Consider the following 20,712-nt stretch of genomic DNA (forward strand, 5'->3'; position numbering starts at 1 on the left):
TGTGACCCCGCCCCCACCGAGTCCTCCGGAGAGGAAGCAACCGCAAGCGGACCCTGCAACCCCGGAACGGCCGTACACCACCCAGGACATCAAGATGTTCCAAAGAACGAGTGTGCCACCACCGACTTCGACCTCCACCCCAAAGACGACGACTCCGGTGCAGCGGTCAACAACGACCGCTCCCGTCGAGTCGCCACATGGACTTGTTGTTCCGGCGATGAAAAGGAAGGCTACATCACCGGCCACCCAACCAGCCAAGACCAAGCCGCCGCCGGAAGCCGTCCCCCTACAAGAGGACGAGGACGAGGACGAGGACGAATGGAGCCTGGCCCTGGGTGGACTTCGACATCAGCTCCACCCATACATGCAAGGGGACACCACTCAACCAACCAAACTGCGGGGAGGATACGCCAACATTGACTGGAAGCCACCACAAGACCTTTGGAAGTACGCCGGGAGTGATCGTGACCCATCGGAGGGAGCAGATCTACAGACAGTGCGTCTTGTTCTGGAAGATTGACAACAGGTCTCTTCACAAGATGCTCAGTGCAGTCTGCGGCCCCAGTTACTCCACGGTTGTACAGGCTCTACGCCAGCGAAAAGACCAGCTGCCGTCTCTCCGAGCAACTCCAGGATCCCCGAGAAACCAACCTTAACTAGGACAGGTATCCTCCTTTTTGGGCTTAGTTGGACTTTAAACGTTTTCGATCGAGCTTCAAAATCTTTATGTTTATTTTTTTATAAATAGTCCAACGCAATTTACTTTGGCGCCCGTTCAATTGCTCAAATCACCTTAAAATCTTTTTGGCCGAGCAGTCAAACTTATTTTTGGGTTTAAATTCTTAGTCCGGACATGATGTTAGGTGCAGTTAGTCTCCGTAGACTTTAGCTTTTTCTAGTTAGACCCGAAGGAATCGAAATTCAGCCAGTCAGAACACGGCCCATTTTCGGTGTCTACTAGTCGGTCCGCGCAGTCGCTGGACACAACTAAATTCGTATTCCAAAATCTGCCCACCTCAAACTTATCCCCCACCCTTTTCTGTCCTGGACTTAGTCACTGGCAAAGGCCAGAGATTATGCCCAGGACAGACATGCTTGAAACCTTCGTGGTATATGAGCATGTAAATAAATATTGGAATGGAATGGAATATCAAATGCCGTGGTATGTGTTATCCTTTTTGTGCATATAAAAGATCCCTTTCTACTAATAGAAACATGTAGTGGGTTTCCTTTTTAACACTAGCTATATGTCAAAATTACCAACTGTTTGACATCCAATAGCAGATGATTAATAAATGAATGTGCTCTAGTGGTGTCGTCAAAGAAAACAAACAAATTGTTTTTTTTTACATTTATTAGCTGTTTACCGTATACAAATAACCTCTTTTTTTGTACACATTAAAATATACAAATTGTTGTTTTTTTACATTTATTAGCTGTTTACCGTATACAAATAACCTCTTTTTTTGTACACATTAAAATATACAAATTGTTTGTTTTTTTACATTTATTAGCTGTTTACCGTATACAAATAACCTACATTTTTTTTTACACATGTAAAATATACAAATTGTTGTTTTTTTACATTTATTAGCTGTTTACCGTATACAAATAACCTCTTTTTTTGTACACATTAAAATATACAAATTGTTGTTTTTTACATTTATTAGCTGTTTGTATACCGTACAAATACATTTATTAAATAACCTCTTTTTTTGTACACATTAAAATATACAAATTGTAGTTTTTTTTACATTTATTATCTGTTTACCGTATACAAATAACCTCTTTTTTGTACACATTAAAATATACAAATTGTTGTTTTTTACATTTATTAGCTGTTTACCGTATACAAATAACCTCTTTTTTGTACACATTAAAATATACAAATTGTTTGTTTTTTTACATTTATTAGCTGTTTACCGTATACAAATAACCTCTTTTTTGTACACATTAAAATATACAAATTTTCACGTGCACTAAAACTCAAGTCCCTATAACACAAATATGGACTAGGTGTTTAAAACATCCGTTGATTTGGCCGATCGTGTTGAAATTTCTAAATTTCAAATATCAAACCAAACCAAAGAGCAGCTGAAGAAATATGTTAAACCTTAATACAGAACACAAACAAGCATCAAATCCAAGCTATATTGTGTGTTTCATACAAATCTAAGACAAATACATCATTAAGCCATTGTGTTAAACAAATGGGCCCATTGTAAAATGTTATACTGTACCCATACAGTACAAACAGAAGCAATATATAACTTCCTGGCGTGTCGTTGATTCTGCCAAAGTTGAATTTGCGCGAATAATCTTCCGTGTGTGATTGACGAATGTATTGGTAATCGATACGAGTCTAACACACCATGATGCACTATTGACAGACCGGTCACCGCAGTCACTCTCTCCATTAGGTCTCTGTCAAATTGTTTTCTAATGCCGAGAAGATGGATACCCCCGGTAACCTTGTCCTGACAGCTAAACTGATCCCAGGACCTAACAGAGGCTGTTAAAATAATACTACAGTAATAAAGAGCAGCCCCATGTGAAATCACCCGGTTCGCCATATATTCAAGAGACTTAAAAGTCAAAGTTTATTATATTTACCGACACCACTAGAGCACATTGATTTATTAATCATCGGCTATTGGATGTCAAAATTTGGTTATTTTGACATATTGTCTTAGAGAGGAATGAATGAATGGATGAAAGAATGTTTAACGACACTCCAGCACGAAACATACTTCAGCTATTGGGTGTCAAACTATGATAACAATAATGTGAGGAGAAACATCAATATAAAAATAAAAAAAAAGTTAAATAAAAACACAATGTAAAGAACTGTGCAAAAAGACAAATATCACCGATAGGAAATATTAAAATTTAGAATAAAAGTCAGTATTACGTAGAAACTGTAAGATAAGTCGAAATCGAAAGGATTCCATCACATTTCTTTGAGAAAAAAAAATATTTTCGAGTGTCATTCAGATACTTACACTCCACCAAAATGTGGCGCACCGTCAGAGTACACTGACAGTGCACACACTTAAGAGGAGGATCTTTCTTCAAGAGAAATGAATGGGTGTCTTAGAGAGGAAACCTGCTAATTTTTTCCATTAGCAGCAAGTGATCTTTTATATGCACTATCCCACAGAGAGGATAGCATATACCACGGCCGTTGATATACCAGTCGTGGTGTACTGGCTGGAACGAGAAATAGGCATATGGGACCGCAGACAGGGATCAAAGTTTCTGCTACTACAATTTTGGAAGGACTAGTATTACCTATTAAATATATTTTCTTGTTTACAATATCAGAGTCTATATATTCAATATATTTTCTTGTTTACAATATCAGAGTCTATATATTCAATATATTTTTAATGGTCGTAATATTTTAGCCAAACTGGATTTGGTAAACCAACAATTTCGTTTGTACGAACAAATACATACTGAGAAATAAAATGTTTGACCTATACTAGGACTCGTTTAATATACAACCACTAATATTTTATTTAGAAAAAGTATATTTAATATATTTTTACAGTCGTTAAAAAATCTGTTGGTCGACATCATCTTAATAATTGCCTTTAAATGAACTGTCCTGAGTTTAACTACCACAGTCACTTACTAAATATACTAATAGTTTCTTGTTTAGAATATAAGGATCTGCATATTCCATGCGTATGTGGTCGTCCTAATGTTTGTAAGTAGCCCAAACCGGATTTGGTCTGCTAATAATTTCCTATGTACGATACAATATATATTAGGGAATAAAATAAAGTTTGACCTAGTACATACACTAGGACGATCAGAAACACATTTAATAAATATCCACTGATATTTTATGCAGGAAAAAATTATTTGATAATTATGAAATGCAAATCGTCATGAAAGTCAAACTTGATCTGTAAAAGTACATGATAAAGCTATATACACAATTTCAGCTAAATATATTGAGGCACAGGGAAAAAATAAATAATCCGGACAACAAATTCCGTATCTCCTAAATTCAAGGGCCATAACTCTGTCATAAATGAGTAAATTGATATGAGACTCAAATTTGATGTGTAATGGTATACGATAAAGCTATACACAAAATATATCGAGGCATTGAGAAAACAAAACATCGGAAAACAATATGTACGACAGACGGACGGACAGTCAGACAGACTAATAATAAACATACATACACACAGACGCATACCCCCAACACACCTCTCCCCCCTCTCTCTCTCTCTCTCTCTCTCTCTCTCTCTCTCTCTCTCTCTCTCTCTCTCTTTCTCTCTCTCACCCACACACACACACACACACACACACAGACAGACACACACACACACACACACACACACACACACATGCATACACTGACACTTCGTGAATGAGACCAGTAATTTAAAAAATGTACTCAGGGGCAGATCCAGGATTGTGTAAGGGGAGTAATAAAATTCTAAAACGAGCATTTTGAGTTCGTCGAAGGCAGAGATATCTACAGAGGCGTTTTAAAGCATGCACCATGGAAATGTTTTAAATAAAGATGCTCAGAGACGTGTGTTCAAAGCAATTAAAAAAGAAAAAAAAGAAAATTAAAAAGGGCACTTCAAACGGGCAAAATCAATTACCTTTACGAAACTCCGGCGAACCACTCCCCCATTTTCCGACTTGAAGTTTCCTCGACATTTGATCCCGACCTGCCGCCCTCTCTGCAGCTTGAGTTTGCCCTGGTCCATCAGTGGCGGTATGGAGCGGAACATGGCGATCGTGGCGTCGATCATCAGCGCGCTCTCGGTCTGAACACAAGGTGCATCAACGTAAAACAATTTAATGCAGTTATGTATACTGAAAATATATTTGTTATATATCTTTCTTTAAAAAACCTCCAGGTGGGCTATTACCTAACTAAAAATAGAGCTCATTTGTTTTTAGGTACAATTACTTAAATTCAGTTACTTATGTGTTAAGAACTACGTGTGTCTTACTGAGAGAGGAAACAGGTTTGGGTAATACGACGTGTGTCTTACTGAGAGAGGAAACAGGTTTGGGTAATACGACGTGTGTCTTACTGAGAGAGGAAACAGGTTTGAGTAATACGATGTGTGTCTTACTGAGAGAGGAAACACGTTTGGGTAATACGACGTGTGTCTTACCGAGAGAGGAAACAGGTTTGGGTAATACGTGTGTCTTACTGAGAGAGGAAACAGGTTTGGGTAATACGTGTGTCTTACTGAGAGAGGAAACACGTTTGGGTAATACGACGTGTGTCTTACCGAGAGAGGAAACAGGTTAGGGTAATACGACGTGTGTCTGCTGTAGAGAATCTGCCACGTCTTGTAGGTGTCCATCTTTCGCTGTATGATGCCAAACGCCGAGATGTTCACCCCACCAAACAGAAACGACGAGTAGTAGTCATCGCCTAGATCCATGGGGCCCTGAAACAAGTGGACACACGTTTAATGCTGTTTCAGAAACAATTAACACTATGCATGGTTAGTTTCGACAACCTGAATTTAAAGTTAAAGTTTGTTTTGTTTAACGACACCGCTAAAGCACATTGATTTATTAATCATCGGCTATTGGATGTCAAATATTTGGTAATTCGACATATAGTTTTAGAGAGGAAACCCGCTACATTTTTCCATTAGTAGCAAAGTATCTTTTTATGCACCATCCCAGACAGGATAGCACATACCACGGCCTTTGATATACCAGTCGTGGTGCACTGGCTGGAATCTTAATTTAAAGAAAAGCAGCATACATAGCTTTTGAAGCTACATAAAATAGTCTGAACGACAAGACCAAATCGTATTTCTATACAAGGCAGACTCTACAGACGTTTTGACAAGGGCTTGGCTGCCCTCATAAAGCACTTCCGAGTTCCCCCTCACAGGACGATGCAATCGTAACCATACACTGGCAACACCTTGTATAACAAACACAGGACTATTAAAAGTAGTTCACATCTATTCCATCTGCATACAAATGGAGGGTCCACGGGAATAACCTATGATGTCACATTTTGGTAAGGTGAAATCTTTTAATTTTAAAGTTTACCACTCTGCAATCGTGGAATATATATATATATATATATATATACACCTAACAAAGCATAGTTTACCAACATATTTTAGTCGCCTACAACAACTATACGTGTTTAATTTAGTGTGTCATTGTGACCTTGACATACATGACTTATAATACTGACTATCTATTTGGATGTCATAGGTTATTCCCGTGAACCCTTCATATGTATGTCACACCAAATATAAAGACGTCATAATCATAACAGTGATTACAATCTGTACAAAACAACGTAACAATTTTAATTGGTTAGTATAGGCATATTCGTTCATACATTGTGTGCGCCGAATAGGTCCGTGTAATAGAAACTCTGACAGGATACTGAGGATTCGAAACTTTCTACGACGATTTGCCGTGTCAGGTGACAGTCCGAAACTTTAACCTCGCGGCCAAATGGGATATCCATAAAAAGCAATGCTCAATTAATCCTGGTTATAAGATCAGTACTGCCAAACACTGCAGCGTAGTACTTTAAAAGTGTCTGTGAATTTCAACACGGCCTGTGGCCCATTAGGCACGAACGACGGTCGTTAATGAGTCAACATTGCAATTTGTTTTCAACATAAATCTTTGTAATCATGTCCCAGCTTTGAGTAAGATATTTGTAAAATTTTGAGTACAGTATCAAAATAGTGATAAAGGTTTAGGTTTAGTTACAAAGATATTTCAAGAATTATTTGTTAATCAAAGTTACTGAATAATCTCACATCCAACAATTAAGTTTTGTGGAGCTAGCTTTGGACCTCTACTACTATTTCTACACTAATTTTGTTTTTAGTTGGTTCCATCTCGTACCCCCGGGGACGGGCCCGTCCACACCACTATACCAACCATGACGACTAGATTATACCTTAGTCTGATACTCTCTCGTTCAGACGGATCCGGCTTCTCAAGATCTTTATTTCAGCACAGCACTACACCTTCCACATCTAATGAATGTCACTCTAGGGCTTTCCTTGACGGGATGCAAACCATCTCGTCCACACAGGCTATACACCTTAACAAGTCCACACACGTGAACATTTCAAAACTACTCATTTTTCTTTATTATTAAATGGTCAGATCCTCTCTTCTTTCTCACATTTCGGCCGAGCAGTCAATTCGTTTTTAGTTATGGCTTTTTTATTACAAAAAAAACCCCCCATATATATATATATATATATATATATATATATATATATATATACATGTACATGTATATACTTTTTCACTAATTGCTATTCTAAATTCTGCCAATTTCCCATTCATCCCAACCGTCTGTCCTGAATCCAGGCACTGACGAAGTCAGATATTGTGCCCGAAAGAGTCGTGCCTGAATATTAGTTAAATATAATTAATATGGCATCATATCCTATCCTAGCTGTTCAGATTATCTCCCCTCCATTTGGTAATATCAAGAAATAATATGACGTTGGAATAAATAATTATTCATATAACTCACCAGTCCAGCTAAGACGTAATGATAGTTTTCTCGGTTCATTCCTACATCAATTATCTGAAAGAAAACAATAAAAACAATGCAGTCCTAATAGGAACGCCCACTGTAACATGAATATTCATAATTACAATTCGTATTGTTAAATTGCAGCACAGAAAGCATGTATAGTTTGTGTTTGTTAGGCCTTAAAAACCTGTGTTTCCAGGAATCCGACTGTACTTAAAAATAAAGAAAATATGTATAATTTGTGCTTATTACGCCTTAAAAACCAGTGTGTTTTCAAGAACCCGACCGTACTTAAAAATAAATGAAACATGTATAATTTGTGTTTGTTAGCTCTTAAAAAATGTGTTTGCATGAACCGGACCGTACTTAAAAATAAAGGCTGTGCGTACATTTTTGTTCGATGACCATGCATTTGATCCCCGAATTTTTATTAATATATAAGTGAAAAGAGTACATACCTAACATTTTATAATATGGACCCATAGGGATGAATGTAGTAAAGAAAAAAAATTCAACTTACCCTACCTAATTTTGGGGCACTTTGTCAGAAACTAATTTTTTAGGCCTTATGAAGCTACATGCGTGTTTCAAGCTATTATTATTATTATTATTATTGTTATTATTATTATTATTTTAAATATAGTTTATTGACCCAAGAAAAAAAATATGGTAGTGGTAGGGTAGCTGGATCCCTGATACCGCTATATTAGGTTAAACACTGAACATAAGTGAATAATACTAAAACATATACTGTATTAATCCAACACCAAAAACATAGTTTACCGGGGTTAGCAGATAAGCTGGAAATAACAAGAGGCCTATAGGCATCCACTATTTAATTTTCAATTTCGTCAGTAGTAGTTAATTAATTAATCTGTAAAGACCACCTAATGTTAAATGTTTATTTAAATTTTAAGTATTAGTATGTGAAGACTGCCCCAGATAAAAATTATAAAATTATAAATTTCCAAAATATATCTCTAATAGTTTGTGAAGACTGCCTCGGAGAATACATAAACTACGTTTCAGAACTATCCAATCACAACTCTAGGAGAAAAGAGATATTTAAATTTTAAATTTCTTAAAATGTTTTAATTTAATAAAAATTCACAAATTCAAAATAGCTCTGTATTAGTTTGTGAAACCTGTCCCCAGATTATCGTTGTACCTAAGTTTCAGAACAATTCAATGAAAATGTAGGAGAAGATAGACTTCAGAGGAAAACTTGACAAAGGACGGACGCCGGGAAAATCGATATAAAAAAGCTACGTTTACAAACGACAAAGCGGAGCTAAAAACGATCAAGGGAAAGAAGGAAGGAAAGACTGAAGAAAGACGGAAAAAAACGAAGTTTTTCCGGATTAACAAAAGCTGGAAATGAACAAGATAAAAGGGAAAGAAGGAAGAAAGGGAAGAAAGAAGAAAAGAAAAAAAAACGAGTGCATTTAAAGAATAAATTTCAAAATAAAAGATTACTTAGGAAAGGAACTTTGTGTATTTGTTCTTCCACTACAGAACTTGACAAACTGGTGTGGTGGTGGGAGTGGACCAATCCACTACAGAACTTGACAAACTGGTGTGGTGGTGGGAGTGGACCAATCCACTACAGAACTTGACAAACTGGTGTGGTGGTGGGAGTGGACCAATCCACTACAGAACTTGACAAACTGGTGTGGTGGTGGGAGTGGACCAATTCACTACAGAACTTGACAAACTGGTGTGGTGGTGGGAGTGGACCAATCCGCTCTCACCTGATCTAGAATACTCTTGTAGGATTCAGTGGAAGACAGATCGAGGATGATTCGCTTAATACCGAACACTTTGGAATCAAGTCCTCGGAGCAGACCGTACGAGTTAGATATGTTTCTGATCTTGTAGACGTCGATTGTGCGAGGAAACACCTTGTCTTGGAAATGCTTATAGATTTGTTGGAGTCGCCACAGTCCTGTAAAACATATCAATGACGTACTTAAATACTGCTTATACGATGTTGCTGATATATTAAACTCACACACAAAACACCCATCCAGTACTAACATACACTACAAATCAAGAAACAGCTATCTTAAATGGGTTCAGGTAATCACAAAAACATAAAACTAAGAGACAATTATTATTATATGTTGTTATAAAGTTAAGTCCGATGTATTTATAATATAATAATATATATGCCCATTAATCAAATAATAACATTTTACAAACAGTATTGCCAATTCTTCACAAATAAAATATAACGGATTAATTATTATTACCTTGTCAAACGTCCCTTGGACAGAAATACTATTTTGAATCCAATAACGATTTTGTCATTCAGATTTATCGATTGGCAGGAGCGGATCCAGGATTGTTTTGCAGTGTGTGTGTGTGTGTGTGTGTGTGTGTGTGTGTGTGTGTGTGTGTGTGTGCGTGCGTGTGTGTGTGTGTGTGTGTGTGTGTGTGTATTCCTACAAGCAACTATTTAAATGTAAGTATACTCGAGCATATTAGCGCTAAATGCGCTTTAAATTAACTGAGCAAAAGGTCCAGACCCCCTCTAACCCCTGGATCCGCGCCTATATTTATGATACATAACGTTGACAATTACACAAATGATCCACACTGACGTCATTTGGGTCACACATCCACTGAATCCAACTTAACGGTTTAACCTGTTATATATGTATGTATGTATGTATGTATGTATGTATGTACCCAATAGCCGATGTATTTTTTCTTGCTGGGGTGTCGTTAAACATTCATTCATTCATTCGTATGTATGTATGTATGTGTGTCTGTGTGTGTGTCTCTCTCTCTCTCTCTCATACATACATATACACATGTAATATAACATTTACCTGCATCCGAATCATACACGTAGTACAGCTCTGGCCAGTGATTAATTTCTATAAGCCTAATGACGGCGTCTATAAACGGTGGACTCATCGTAATGTCGTAGTGGTAGCGCCCGTTGCTATAGGCACGTGACGTCGATGCTGTTATGTAAGGCACGTTGAGCGCGTGACTAAACGACTGAATGGTGTTGTAGATGAGAGCATTGCTGACGCCGATGACTGCCATGACGCCGCTCTCCACCATTTTACACACTGCAAGTAACAAATGATTATCAGTTTATTATTTAAAGGGACAGTCATGAGTTTGCTGCATTGTAAGATGTTTCCGGTAAATAACAGTTTCTAACGACTAGTATTACATATATGTTCTTGTTCAGAATATTAGTGTCTGTATATTCAATATTTTTCTGTTTCCTAATACTATTATTTGTAAATAGACCAAACTGGATTTGGTACCCAAATAATTTAGTACGTACGAAAATAGATATATTATGGAATAAAATGAAGTTTGATCTAGTACGAACAATAGGACGATCGGACACATTTAATATAGAGTCACTAATATTGTTATAAATATATTTAACATGCAACTATATTTTAAAATGTGCTAGTTGGCATCGTAACAATTGCAGCAAACTGAGGATACCCCTTTAAAGCTATCAATGTATGTGCATACACATGGCTTCAAGAGTCATTCAACATTAGGTAACATGCAATTTCAAGTCTGTATTATATCTTTTTGACCGGCCTCGGTGGCGTCGTGGTTAGGCCATCGGTCAACAGGCTGGTAGGTACTGGGTTCGGATCCCAGTCGAGGCATGGGCTTTTAAATCCAGATACCGACTCCAAACCTTGAGTGAGTGCTCCGCAAGGCTCAATGGGTAGGTGTAAAACACTTGCACCGACCAGTGGTCCATAACTGGTTCAACAAAGGCCATGGTTTGTGCTATCCTGCCTGTGGGAAGCGCAAATAAAAGATCCCTTGCTGTTAATCGAAAAGAGTAGCCCATGAAGTGGCGACAGCGGATTTCCTCTCAAAATCTGTGTGGTCCTTAACCATATGTCTGACGCCATATAACCGTAAAATAAAATGTGTTGAGTGCGTCGCTAAATAATTATTTTTTTTCTTTCTTTGTATTATACCTTAAAATAGCACAGAGAAAACTGACTTTTATATTCTTAAAATTTGAAATAGTATACTGTAAACCGTATTAATACTGCGACGTGTTTTTTTCGCGAATGTATACCTTAGCGCATGTTCGCGACGTGTGAATTTCGCGAACGACCGTTGACAGCTCCAAAAAAAAAAGTGGATAAAGACAGCTCACTGTAATTGTTATAAAGTTACTGTCTGTAAATCAATATTCTGTCATCCTACATCAAGCAATTGTGTCTGGTACAGTCTATAGAGGGGATTAGGCCCTACCCAACTCACCTGTATTAGAATCACAACTCACAGCTTCAGTTGTTAACTGTTAACACCCTTTGGTAGATAAAACTATAAACAATTAGTCGCCATCGATTGAAGTTACATAAAAACAATTAACGATTAGTCGCCATCAAGGAGAGCTCGTGTATAGACTGTGCCTGTTGAGTGAATCCTTTTGTGATTTTTATTCTCAATAAAATATTTCAAAACAAAACAAATTACTTTAAGCACACTTCAAACTGGAAAATAATGCGTGCGTATTAATTTCGCGACATAAGGTTGGACGCGAACGACGCGAAATTTATACGCACGCATTTTGTTCACGGTTTACAGTATTTTCAGCTATAATATTAACCAAATTTCTTTAAATTATATTAATTATTTACATAGCCTATTCTGTGATAAACATTCACAATTTGGATGCCACATATCAATAATAATGGAGTTATTTCTACAACATTTAGCACAAAATACAATTAAGCTGGGAATAACGAGTTATAATAACTAAATAATATGGGTTAGCAAACATTGCCTTCTCTACACATTTACAGGAATTCTGTTCATTTTATTTCTTTTCAACTTATTTTCGTTCTTATATACAATTAAAGTTCAATTATGGTTCAAGTACACAATTCTGTTCAAAACATTTTACCACGAAGAAGCATTAAGCTCATTTTAATAAACTAAAACATCAACAGAAGTTTAAAAAAATACTAAACCACTGAAAACAATTATTATAAGTGTATTATATGCTGATAATGGGAAGTTAAATAAAACGTCAAATGTGATAGAAAGTATATGAAACGTTCTTTTTGTGTGATAATATTTACTAAAGGACACTTACAAGCTGAGCTGACTTTGTAATTGTCCGTCATGTCTGTTCGGTTTCTAGTCGATGCAAAAAATCTGTGGCGACTTGTCGAACCCCCGAGATTTGCTCCATTTCGGTTCATCATTTGTACGGCAAAGTCGAACGCACTTTCAAGATCTCCTGAATTCTTGTCCAGAAGAAGACCTACAGCAATGAAATGATTCATGGAATAAATAAATAATAATAAAAACATTATCATCTTTATCATCTCCATCATCATTATCATCATTATCATCATCATCGTCATCACCACCACCACCTCCACCACCACCACCACCATCATCATCATCATCATCATTATTACGTGTATCTATGCAATGTCATTATTTTTATGTAGACATTTGGAGACGATATCTAATCTCGTTTCAGCCAGTGCACCACAACTGATATATCAAAGGTCGGTGTATGTAATGTCCTGTCTGTGAGATAGTGCATATAAAAGATCCCTTACTACTAATGGAAAAATACAGCGGGTTTCCTCCTTAAGTCTATATGTCAGAATAACCAAATGTTTGACATCCAATAGCCGATGATTAATAAACCAATGCGCTCTAGTGGTGTCATTAAACAAAACAAACATTTTAGCTATAGCTACTAAATACGATGCATCACCGACCAATATGGTGGCTGATGCTATTTCATATTTTGAACTTGTGTATACTTTTTCATCTCTTTGGTGAAACTCTTGCATATTAACAAACAAAATCATTTCAGAAGTGACGGACTTGACAACTGTGGTGGCAGTACTAATGACGGGTGCCACCGGTGGAGCAGGATATCTTCACTTTTTGCGAATACCTGATATTATCACTGTTTTGACAGTGATTCATGAGTGCATGTCATCACAGCTATTTTTATTCCTCTACTGGTTTTGATTTGGTAAACAACCGAATTCTTAGAATTTCAGTCCTCTTTGTAGAGGTGCAGGAAGGGTGTATTGTCCAGTATAAAGGATCTTCTTGCGAGTGGCTGTCGTTCTATAGTCTAGACACTAGATAGAGATTCATGGAATCAACCACTATTTTGTCAAATGCCCATTCGACTTTGCACTGTGCAGAAATACGACCACGATGGATGATAACGGTTTTGTCGTTAAGATTATATTTTACTTATTGTTCTTGTATTCAGTATGTGTTCGTACTAATGACCATTTTGGATCTCATTACACATTTATATACACATTCTATTTCAAATGATTAATTCATAAATATAATACAATACTTTCCTACGTTAATATTAAAATTCAATTTAGGCAATACGGAATGTTTAAGGCACAAATGCATTACAATTTCAATGTAACATAATACGACGCCACTGCAATGGAAATAATCAAATTAATAAAACTACAATAATAATGTGATTATTTTTATTTCCAAAATGGCGGTAGATATTAAACTGTCCAGACTGCTGAAATCGCTCCCTGCATTTTCTGTTTGATGTACAATGTCTGTGTTGTGTCAGTGTTTAATTAGGTTCTTACGAGTCACACTAACATAATATTGTAGCAAAAATAGTGCAAGAGGTTTCTTCATTTAGCTTTGTGTCTGCGCTGAATCACCCAGAATGGACCCGGGGCACACATCTGTATTCATCATTATTCTTCACACAGAGTTACCATCCCTTTGTGTGGCAATTCTCTGTTGCTGCAAGACAAACCAATTCTTTTTGTTCAGAACATTGAGACAACTACTTGAAGAATTATCGATTCCACGCAATTCAGCATTGTGGCTACTGTAATTAACTTAGTTAACGTATTATTGTGGTTATTGAATAAATTCCACATGTAAACTAAAACTGCTGATTGGGTATTTTAGTTAGACTCAAATTATACCTTTCCTCGTAGAATGGCGGTGTGAACCGCAGTATCCCGTGGACAGAATAATGAGACATAATTGAAAACGTATGATCATATAAATGGCAGCTGGAGACACATAGCATTACCAAGCCGTCTGATGTGTGTTTTTCTAAGTAGCTGACAGTACAGTTATAGCAATTAATGACCAACGCGATGTGTAATGACCCTCTTCTGGGAGTCGCTGTAATCGGGACCGTGAGTCTACTCCTGCAAGATGTGCTGTCGTTTGGCCCGCTTGCCAGCTATGGTTATCGCGATATAGATTTACTGGATCATAAATGCTTTTATTGTCACTTGTGCTTTGGCTTTTACAGTTTATGTTTCTAATCGGAACTGGCAGACCAGCCAGCCTAATCAACTCTACTATGATGTAGGCCGCCGATACGACTTTAATTGGCTATGAACATAATAACGATATCTTACTGCACTACCCTACCCTACACTAGTATGCCAAATATAGTTTCATGTTTCATCTTAATTATTTAAAACAATATAATTAATTTCAAAGTAATGCAAGGGACCCAGCTTCGAATATCCCAACTGTAGCTCGATGCATTGGATGTTTCGTAGTTTGGTGACACAATGCCTGTATCGTATTAATTTGTATTAATGATATAATTGAACACACACACACACACACTATATATATATATATATATATATATATATATATATATATATATATATATATATATATATATATATATATATATATATATATATATATATATATATATCTATAATTATTGTTTTAAACAACATGATTACAAATTCTACAGGGAAACAAAGCAGTAAGCGAGTGATAAGAATCCCCAGTTCCCTGTAGTACTAGTTATATATAAAACTTAACAACATTATCAATGATACCTTTCAGTATTTATCAAAATTGGTTGTCTAGGAAGGCGTTTATATGGACGTTTTGAATCTAAACAAATTGCCCAGTATCGCAGATAACTGAATATAAAGAAACATATTTCATTTCTTTGGTTGGGGAAGGGAGATATCCCTTAGGTTCGTTACAAATTATAATTGTGTTTTCAGTTCAATACTGTGATACTGTAAACGCAGATGATCATGATGTTGGCAATACAAACCCTTTATGTTTGAAATACATTTGTTTGTGTTCAAAAATATGTGAAGGCAATATCGTCAAGAGAAAATAAAAGACTTGTAGCTTTCAATGAATCTACCAAAATAGACCACTTTGCTTAATACTTAAAGTTTTTATTTCAAGAAACACTGTAATTGAACTTTATTTTCAATTTATATATCATATGTAGTTCTAATGTTTATATTACGCAAAACATAAATAATTATAGTCTTTAATATGGGTTGAAGGTATATAATATGGATTCGATAGTGGGATGTGGGAGTAAGCTATCATTAAAATGTTCAGATTGTGTTTTGTAAAATCAACCGTTGGACAGTGAATGGAAACATTGTCTGAACACCTTCCCGATCGCCAGACCGAAGAAAGCAAACACGGCGGGTGATCCGAGAAGAGGATCGCTGGCAGAATTCAGAGTCATCGGTCTCATTAGACTAAATCAATTAGGAAGATGGTCGACATCGCCAGGCAATTACTAATGCCAACAAGATCTTCGCGCCAACAAAACGTGACACCTAAAATTAGGACTTTCTCCACACACTTGACTGATAAACATTTTTTTTGTTTTTACTGTTCATGGCTCGAAATAAGATGACGCAAATCAAACCTTTCTTCACAAACCCCATTAATAAGGTTCTTTTTGTTCATATGTGCAAAGATAATACAAACTAGAGCTTTCAAGAAAAACTCGATCAATAAGGGTATTTTTTAATGTTAAAAATGATTCAAATGAGGAATTTTACAGAAATTAGGTTAGTAAGGGGTTTTATTTGTTTACATCTAAAACCAAGAAATTAAAATTAGGGTTTTCTTTCGAATACCGACTAATAAGATTTATTTGGTTTATATCTAAAGAACACAAGACGACTTAAATAATACACATTATCTTGAAAGCTGGGAGGAATAGAACCATTCTGGTTGCCAACTAGCTTCCGACATCTATGATATTCTATTACCGGCCATGTTTTTCATGGCATAAAAAGCGTCGAATCTGATGTGTTCTACATTTTTTATATTATGCTGGAGGGGAAATAAATTTTGTGACGACACAGTCTGTATACACTTGTGTTCATTTGTGAAGTGGATTGTCTTGTATTTTAGAATATATGTGAGGGCCTGACTCTCACCGTGTAATATAGTGTGTTCACTGTTCAAGACAACAAATGCAAATAACTGGTAAAGGCACACATTCACATGGCGACTTCTAATAACGTTTTGGTGAGTGATGTGATTTGGTTCAAAGCAAATACATTCTAATAGTTTAATTTCATTTAATTTTTCATGCGTTAAAACATGTTCTGTTTGTTTTATGACTGTGTATAAGTGTATAAGTAACTGTTTATATATCATTACTTTAAATCGTTTCGTGTGATCGCACCTATATGCCTATTACTGAGAAATACGCATTTAGGTTAAATGCAAAGTTAGGCTAATTATTTATCGTTAATCTTTGTTTGAAGTTTTAATAAGGAATGACGTCATTTTGATCTTATCACCAGTAAATAAAATGTTATACATTGGACGTATCCGATTAAAAACACTATTACGTGATATAAAACATAATATTTGACTATATTTGATGTGTACTGGCCATTTAGACTTCATTTCAAACATGATGTACAATAATATTTGACCATATATTATATGTACTGGCCCTTTAGACTTCATTTCAAACATGATATACAACATAGTACTTGCCACATTGTTTATGTATTGGTCATTTAGACTTCATTTGAAACAGGAAATGAGATTTCTACTAACTCTAACACTGCATTCAAATCCAACCTTCCGGTCATCCTGTCTCGCACTCACAATAATTACTCCTCTCGTTGGTAATTGTAGGATATTACTGTATTATTTTACAGATCCAATATTAAGGTGGTGAAAACATATTAAAGGCACTTCACCCTAAAAACAAAGGTTTTTAACTGAACTATAATCTGTTGCATAGTACTTTTAATAGCAGCATGTTAAATAATCATTTTGACAATAGAGAAAATTACAATATTGCAGCAAACACTATGACCCACGGGAACACGTTTGCACATTGATGTATATATAAATAAAACAAACATGACGTTTACTAAAAAGATATAATAGGCTTGCAAAGCTACAAGAGCAAAAATAAGAGTGGAACAATTAAGATCTCTTATTAAATTGATTTAGCTTTTGTGTTGGCTTGAGGAGAATCATATTAACTAAATGTTCAGCAGTAAATGGATTTTTGTTTAGTCATATACAAAACTTAATGCAAATACTTGTAAGAGTACATTACATTCTGAACATTTAATAACCTCATCGGTGTGATTCTGTCGATACTATTAGATGTTTCACGGATGACGTGATTCATATTCATGCACTTTCGTGGATTGAATTTAAAACGGTTTTCTGTTATTATTAAAAATAAAATTGCGTTTCACAGCTAAAACCAACAGAGAACATTACGTATTGATTTTCTAACTCTGGAAAGAACAGATAACATTCTGTTGTCAATACTGAGTATTGGTAAACACATTTATTTAATGGCTTTTAGAATCTTGTATTTTGTTTGTTTGTTTAAGCGGACATATAAAGGGTTAAACAAGAGTTACATTATAGGCATCAGAAAATTCTTTTATGAGATATAGTGTTCCCAAGCGTACATGAATTGCGCATTCGCTTCACCTTCAAAACCAATTATAACTTTTTAATTGTTATTTTCTTACAACAATGGGTTTAAACAATTACGATGAGAAATGAGGCTTCAAGTTACATAGAGCGGATATTGCAAATTACAAACTTTTTAAAAATTAAATGTTATAACTACTTGGTAACTATAATGAAATAAAAACATAACGAAGATTGTTTTTAAAAATTAACTATTAAAGACATTAATGGAATAGTTAATACTCTAATAAAAAATAACGAAGATTGTTTTTTTTAAATTAACTTTTAAAGACATTAATAAGACATTTAATACTCTAATAAATGCCTAAGGAAATCAGAATGCAACAAATAATAATTCCCATAGAAGAACTACGTGTCCTTATTATTAACAGGACACAAATCTACATCAAAACTACATACCTTTCCAGTCGTTGCCTTTCATACGTACCTCAAGAGAAGTTACAAATTCATGCAATTTACTCATTTCATTGTTATTAATTAATTAATTTTGTTTGTTTTGTTTATATATTCACATCATTTATTAATTATATATTATATATATATATATATATATATATATATATATATATATATATATATATATATATATATATATATATATATATATAATTTGATTTATTCTGCAATCCACATGTGATAAAACATTAATGCAAATAACTATTTCCACGCGTACCTCAAGAGCAGTTACGAATTAATGCAATGTACTCATTTGATTGTTATCAATTAATTAGATTTGTTTGTTTGTTTATATATTCACATCAGTTATTTAACCATTCGTTACAGCATATTCCAAAACGGGTTGGTCGTTTTATATGTCATACATACGTATACGTTTATTAATTCTGCAATCCACATGTGACGAAACAAATGAAAGGAACCATTTTATTTGATAAAGTTTCCGTTTCTTCAGAGGAGTATGTCAACTCGTGTTGAATGCCGTGTCGCCTACAATATCTATGCACCAAAACAAAATAGTTCTTAAATAACAAAAATGTATTTATTATTTTTTAAATTAAAATTGTCTTCAAAACGGAGTTTAAAAATCAAACGAATGAAATAAAGAATGAGTAACCGTAACAATACACCATTCGTTTGCTGATATATAAGTAGTCCCAAAAAGCTATATGTTTGGTCAGTGACAATATATGTAGTGCAGAATAAATTAAATTTATCCATTTATCTATCCATCCTTTCATCCATCCATCCATTCATCCATCCATCCATCCATCCAATGATCTATCTATCTATCTATCTATCTATCTATCTATCTATCTATCTATCGATCTATCGATCGATCTATATATCTATATATCTATCTACCTACCTACCTACCTACCTACCTGCCTGCCTACCTACCTACCTATCTATCTATATATGAAAAATAGTTTAGAAATAAAGTTTATCGAATTGATATATGAAACGATTGGTGACAGGTCCATTCAGTTGTACAGACATATATCTTCAAGACAAGTGGATTTGTTTAAAATATATTACATACAAATATATATATATATATATATATATATATATATATATATATATATATATATATATATATATATATATATATATATATATACATGTGTATATATATATATACATGTGTATATATATATATATATATATATATATATATATATATATATATATATATATATATATATATATATATGTATATATATACTAATGTGATTCATTTTATTTCATTTTAATAGGAAACGATGCCTCTTTATTCTATTATAATCTGAGAAACTGTTAAGAAATTGTTTAAAAATTTAAGTATTATTATCTTTTGTTATGCTATTTTAAGCTATGTTTCATTGTGTCGTTTTTTATTGTGTTGAGTTGTTTTGTTATTATATCTTATGATGTTATTACATATAATACTTATATTTCACGTGCTGCACAGACACCAGCTGTGTTTTTGCTACATGGCTCTATTACAATAACTGGACAAAAAGCAGACGATCAATAACATGGACACAACTAAACCAAATAATTTGATTGAAGAGGGGTGAGATACAGGCAAAAGAAATCGATCAAAGTGTACTGAATTACCAACAATGTACTTGATTGTCACAAATTATTGATTTTAAATGTATTTACGTACCTCTAACTTTATTGATTTAACCCAGGGAATAGCACCATAGGCAGCAACATACACAATAGCATCTCTCGGGTGAGTCAAAGTTCACCTAACTTTGTATGTTGCATTAAATAAACCACGCTTCCTATTGGTGAGATATGTGACAGGACTTGTTCTAAAATGTTGCTTCATCTGGCCAGTAAGTTTCTGTAATTTATTTCAACTAGTATTAATAGGCCAGCTGCTAATGCTCTTGGAAAGTGCACGGGATCCTTATGAAATAAAGATGAACTAAAGTAGTCAAATAAGCTTACCGTTATATCAGAAAGTTGCAGTA

The 20,712-nt window shown here is 34.9% G+C and overlaps 1 protein-coding gene across 2 annotated transcripts in view; it reads right to left on the reverse strand.

Annotated features, from left to right (window-relative positions):
• LOC121376503 (glutamate receptor 3-like) overlaps positions 1-20,712 on the reverse strand; it is a 38,689-nt gene that overhangs the window by 16,712 nt on the left and 1,265 nt on the right. For both annotated transcript variants that reach the window (XM_041504388.1, XM_041504387.1), the window contains exons 2-7: positions 12,633-12,803; positions 10,363-10,611; positions 9,280-9,473; positions 7,526-7,579; positions 5,274-5,435; positions 4,629-4,796 (exon numbers count right to left, since the gene is read on the reverse strand). In XM_041504388.1, coding sequence (XP_041360322.1) covers positions 4,629-4,796; positions 5,274-5,435; positions 7,526-7,579; positions 9,280-9,473; positions 10,363-10,611; positions 12,633-12,803 — 998 coding nt within the window. The remainder of the gene's footprint in view (positions 1-4,628; positions 4,797-5,273; positions 5,436-7,525; positions 7,580-9,279; positions 9,474-10,362; positions 10,612-12,632; positions 12,804-20,712) is intronic.

Source organism: Gigantopelta aegis, chromosome 6 (assembly GCF_016097555.1).
Source record: "Gigantopelta aegis isolate Gae_Host chromosome 6, Gae_host_genome, whole genome shotgun sequence".
NCBI lineage: Eukaryota > Metazoa > Mollusca > Gastropoda > Neomphalida > Peltospiridae > Gigantopelta > Gigantopelta aegis.